This window comes from Otolemur garnettii, unplaced genomic scaffold (genome assembly GCF_000181295.1).
Source record: "Otolemur garnettii isolate 467f Iridium unplaced genomic scaffold, OtoGar3 scaffold00144, whole genome shotgun sequence".
Lineage (NCBI taxonomy): Eukaryota > Metazoa > Chordata > Mammalia > Primates > Galagidae > Otolemur > Otolemur garnettii.
Window position 1 is genome coordinate 608106 of NW_003852539.1, and position 6191 is coordinate 614296.

Here is a 6191-nt window from a genome sequence, read left to right on the forward strand (position 1 = left end):
AAAAAAAAAAAAAAAAGATACCTGCACTCCAATGTTTTCTGCAGCACCACTCACAAGATTTAGAATCAACCTAAGTGTTCATCAACAGGTAAATGGATAAAGAAAGTGTGGTACCTACACACAATGGAATATTTTATATAGCCACAAAAAGAATGAAATCTTCCCACTTGCAACAACATGGATGGAACCTGAGAACGATATGTTAAGTGAAATCGGCCAAGCACAAAAAGACAAATCATTTCTGTTCTCACTCATGTGTTGGCGCTAAATATTTTAAAAAATTGATCTCATGGAGATGGAGTATAGAAAGATAGTTAGCAGAAGTTGGGAAGGGTAGTAGGGAGTGGAAAATAAAATAGAGATGATTAATGGGTTCAAAAATACAGTTAGATAGTTAGAATGAACTATTTGATAGCACAAAAAAAGTGACTATAAAAAAAGTGACTATAATCAGCAAGTTACAGTACACTTTAAAATAACTAAAAAAGTGGATTGGAATGTTTCTAACACAAAGAAATGATAGACACCTGAGGTGAAGGATACCCTAATTGCCCTGATTTGATTTAATCCACATTGTGTGCCTGTATCAAAACATCATGTACCCTAAAAAGATATACAATTACTATGTACTCATAATAATTTTTAAAAAGCACAACAAAGTAATTGCATCATTTTATATTCCCACCAATAGGATATGAGAATTCTAGTTGCTTCACATTCTCATCAGCAGTTTACATAATTAGTCTTTTTAAGTTTAGCCATTCTAGCACATATATAGTGGTATCTCATTATAGTTTTTGTGTTCCCTAAAAGACAAATGAAATTAGCATCTTTTTATGTATTTATTTGCCATCCATGTTTTTTTTCTGGTGAAGTCTCTATTTAAATCTTTTGCCCATTTTTTCAATTGGATTACATGTTTTCTTATCCTGAATTGTATCTTATTTACGTTTTTATTTTTATTTATTTATGATTTTTTAAACTTTTATTTTATTTTATTTTATTTTTTGAGACAGAGTTTCACTACATTGCCCTCAGTAGAGTGTTGTAGTGCCACAGCTCACAGCAACCTCAAACTCTTGGGCTTAAGTGATTCTCTTGCCTCAGCCTCCCAAATAGCTGGGACTACAAGCACCCGCTACAATGCCTGGCTATTTTTTGGCTGTAGGTGTCATTGTTGTTTAGCAGGCCCCAGCCAGGTTCAACCTGCCAGCCCCAGTGTATGTGGCTGGTGCCCTAACCACTGAGCTATGGGTACCGAGCCTATTTACGTTTTTAGATACAAAGCTTTTGTCAGATTTATAAAACATTGTCTCTTAACCTGTGAATTGCCTTTCACTTTTGTTACAGTGTCTTTTAAAGAGCAAACATTCTGAATTTTTAGTAAGTCAAAATTAACTTTTCTTTTATAATGTTTTTTCCACAAAATCTTATCAAACCCAATGGCACTAAGATATTTTTGTTTTGTTCCATAAGTTTTATCTCTTAAGACATAAGAACCATTTTGAGCTAATTTTTGTATATGGTGGGAGATAAGTATACTGTAAGTCCTAAAATTCCATGTCCTGCCTTGATATCTTTGAATCTCACAAAGCTCCAAAGGCTTAACAGACAGTGAGTTCCTCAGCTCTCACCAGACATGTCCCCACCGAGAGGGAGTTTCCCCACCTGGCTGATTATCATATTAGTCAGAGCAATTGCACTCCATCCAATCCTCACATTAATTTTCAGACACATCAATTACTATATATCTTCCCAGGGTAGTCAAGAGGCACCTCACCCTCTTGTTACTACAAAGCCTGACTCCCATAGCCTCTGTGAGTTTACTCTATTCCTAAGCAAGGGTCCTCAAACTTTTTAAACAAGGGGCCAGTTCACTGTCCCTCAGACCGTTGGAGGGCCGGACTGCAGGCCCTGGACAAGTAGGCTGCTAAGCAGGACAGGCAGTGGCGGCAAAAACACCTGGCAGGTCGGATAAATGTCCTCAGCAGGCTGCATGTGGCCCACGGGCCGTAGTTTAAGGACCCCTGCAAGAATAACCCCTTGTGGCCCTGCATGGCATGTAGTATTTTCTTCCCCTGGACCATGAGTATATGTTACTAATAAACTGCTATGAATCTTATCTCTGTCCAGGGTCAGCTGATATGTATTTGGCTATCTCGTAGTATTTAGGTAGGGCACTCATTGCCAATGGGGAAAAGAACCTGATTAATGGTTTTGGGGTCTGGGGGGGGCATATATGTCTATCCATTTGTTCCAGCATCATTTGTTGAAAAGGTCACCATTTTCCCATTGAATAAAGTTTTAACCTTTGTTGAAAATTAGTTGATGGGATAGCTGTGGGCCTGTTTCTGGACTCTATTGTGGTCCATTGATCTATAAATCTATCTTAATGTCGCCTCGGCGCCTATGGCTCAACCAGCTAAGGCGCCAGCCACATACACCTGAGCTGGTGGGTTCGAATCCAGCCCAGACCCACCAAACAACAATGACGGCTGCAACCAAAAAATAGCCAGGCGTTGTGGCGGGCACCTGTAGTCCCAGCTACTTGGGAGGTGGAGGCAGGAGAATCGCTTGAGCCCAGGAGTTGGAGGTTGCTGTGAGCTGTGATGCCACGGTTCTCTACCCAAGGCGACAGCTTGAGGCTCTGTCTCAAAAAAAAAAAAAAAAAAAAAGTCACAAAAAAGTGACTTTACTATTTTATTTTCAGGCTAATTACAACTTAGCTCAAGCAAAATATAACTGGGGATGCAACACAAATTTTATGGGTTACATATCAGACAAAAGTACCTTTGGAGTATCTGGGGGTGGGGGGTTTGCTTTGTTTTATTTTGTTTTGCCAAAGCCAAAGTGAAGGAGATGAAATATTTGTTTTAATTCTTTCTGGCCATCGATGGAAAACTATGGATCTGAAAGTGACTGGGTAGATGGCATTAGAGTTATCCAAGACTTCACTTCACCATTTCCAATTTGTTTTATAGATTCGATCTCATTAACAGCTCCTCAGTTGATCTTCCCTTCTCCATTTACACTCTGAGTCTTGTTTTTGGTTCTCGTTCTTTGATTAATTGCTACAAAACTTCCCCTAAGGTGCCTACTTCTAATCTGGCCCCTATGGAAGCCATCCCTCCACCATTGCTAGAGTGATTTTTTTCCTTTTCCTTTTTATTTATTTTTAATGATTATGGGTACACAATATTATAGTTTCATTTATATGGTACATGCGATATTTTGATATAGGCATACAATGTAATAATCAAATATGGGTAGACTGATTTTTCTAAAACATAAATTAGATTACATTAACTCTCGTCTTAAAATCACTTAGTGATTCTTCATACCTTCTATAACAAATTCAATCATTTCTACATTAAAAAATGTGTTTATGCCTCTATTATGGTCCAGGAACAACTAGCATGGTCCAGGTGCTATATCCAAACTCTTTTAAGCTTAGTATGTGAGCCTCGCCTTGATGTGGTTCCTGAAAATATCTCCAGCCACATTCCTCAGCATTCATTCATTCACATGAACCAGCCAGCATGTTCATATCCATTCTGTGCCCTCTTCTAGGAATTCCTTTCCCAGTTCGTTCATCTAGCTAACATATACTCAACTTTCAAAACACTGCTAAACATCACCTTCTCTGGAAGCCTTTGATCACCCTACCCATCCTATCTGACTTAATCCTTCCCCCTGAATTTTCCTCATTGCCTGTACTTTCCTTTAACATAAGACTATCCACACTGAAGTACACTGGCTTACCTGTTTCCTCCATTAGTTTCTAAGTTCCTTGCAAGTCCAGATCAGGCTGCATTTGACTTAGTTTCTAAATCTACTATCACAAAGATTGGCATACAGTATGTTTTCGAGAAATAATAACAATAATACTAATTAGTAGGTGTAAGGTACTATTCTAGAGCTTTATATACATTAAGTTATTTAATTTTCATGATCAACTTGTAGAATAGCTGAATTGATCCCAGATTTTACAGATGAGGACATCAAAACTCACAAAAGTTAAGTTACTGTTAACAAGTGGCAGAAGAAGTTCATACAAATACAAAGCATGTATTCTCAAGCACAAGTAAACTGGCTTCCTGATATTTCAATGAATGAATGTACTTTAAAACTGCCCTGCCTCTTATTCAATTATCTAGTTAATTTTGAAATACCTGGGAAAATTCTTTCTGTAGGTTACCGCTCATACATCTTTTTGACTCTGGCTTGTAGTCCATAAGTTCCAGTTTCCTCAAGGGTGTACTTCTCTCCACCAGTAAGCATGCAATCTGTTCACTGGGGCTACTTAGGGCTATTTTGGACAAGCCTTCTTGATACAACATTTCTTCAACTTCCTTTCTTTGAGCTTCTGTTAGGAAAAAAAATAACAGAAATAAAACTCTTAAAAGAAATTCAGGCACATAATTGTTGTTATAAGACACTAAATAAGTTGTTAACTATATAAAAAATTACTTTAAAAATAAGTTATACTGATATGTGTACTACCACACTTATCATCTCTCCAGGGGCTATTTGCAAACAAAAACAAAATAATAGTGAGAAATGGTTCTCAGAAGCAATAGAAATTCTCACTGTTGTGCAACTTTAAAATTTTTATTTCAAAGGGTAAGAACATCCTTTTTTGAAAATTTTATTAGGGACTCAAATTTGAGTTCACATATGCCTATATTATTGTTGTTTTATTGTGTACTTACTATGTGACAGGTTTTGTACTAAGCATTTGAGATATATTTATGTCACTTAATTCTTTTTTTATCAGACAGAGTCTCACTATGTCACCCTTGGTAGAGTGTTGTGGCATCATAGCAACCTCAAACTCTTGGGCTCAAGAAATTCTCTTGCCTCAGCCTCCCAAGTAGCTGGGGCTACAGGTGCCCGCCACAACACCTGGCTATTTTGTTTTGTTGTAGTTATCATTATTGTTCAGCAGGCCCGGGCTGGCTTTGAACCCACCAGGCTTGGTGGATGTGGCTGGCACCATAACCACTGTGCTATGGGCGCTGTACCAATGTCACTTAACTCTTGCAACAACTCAATTAGGTAGGAACCACTTTTATCCCCATTCCATGATAGATGGGGACCTCTTCTTTTCTCTACCTATATACATTCTCTAGGTTATCTCCAATAGTCCCAAAGCTTTAAGTTTTAGCTACATGCTGATGACTCCCAAATTTCTATCTTCAGCATGCACTGTACTCCAGATATATATGCAATTGCCTACTGAACATTTCCACTTGGCTAATATATATCTTAAAATGTTCATGTCCAAAAGCAAACTCTTCACTGTGTCCCCCAAATTGGATCTCCTATAATCTCTTCCATCTGAGCAGTTAGAAACTCCAATATTCAAACTGCTCAGGCCAAAAAATTTTGGTTACTAGTGACTTCTCTTCTTTTCTACCACCCAGCATTCAGTGAATTATCAAACTGTATTTGTTCTACTTTCAAAATATCCTTTAATTATACAGGTATTTCTGCTGTGATAGACATGTGTGCTCAAAAAAAAAAACAAAACGAAAACAATTCCAAACATGTATTTCACAAAATTGCTAAATGAAAATAACAGGGCTTCCTGAGAAAACATATTGGGACAAAATACTCAAAACCTTTGCCATTGTGTAACTGGAGTAGTGCTATAAAAAACATCAACAATCTCAGTAATTATACTGGTACATTAAAAGGATATATCAAGTTCCTAAAAAATAAAGGAATGCTGAAGTAAATATAGGATTTTATCTTCTTTAAAAAGAGGAGTTGAGACTGCAGAGTTATGGAAACAAAGACAAACTGTGCAAAGATTGGAGATATCTGTGCAATAAGCATGTCCAAGACAAAACATGTGGCCAGACTGAGCCCAGAGGAAGAACATAAGATGAATTAGATTCATAGACTAACTCTGAGGCTTGCAAGTGGTCCCAGTCATTCATGTGCTGGAAAAAAGTGTACATAAACTTCCACATTATGATGATATCATTCCCTTATTTATCAATCCCTCATGAGCTAAATTCTCTTGTAAAAACACATGCTGGGGCTCAGCGCCTGTGGCTCAAGCGGCTAAGGCGCCAGCCACATACACCTAAGGTAGCGGGTTCGAATCCCCAGCCCGGGCCACCAAACAACAATGATGGCTGCAACCAAAAAAAAAAAAAAATGGCCAGGCATTGAGGCGGGCA

At 37.8% G+C, this 6191-nt stretch overlaps 1 protein-coding gene across 1 annotated transcript in view; it reads right to left on the bottom strand.

Moving 5' to 3' along the window:
- CCDC30 (coiled-coil domain containing 30) overlaps window positions 1–6191 on the bottom strand; it is a 129169-nt gene that overhangs the window by 117690 nt on the left and 5288 nt on the right. The window contains exon 3 of the mRNA XM_023518668.1: window positions 4173–4366. Coding sequence (XP_023374436.1) covers window positions 4173–4366 — 194 coding nt within the window. The remainder of the gene's footprint in view (window positions 1–4172; window positions 4367–6191) is intronic.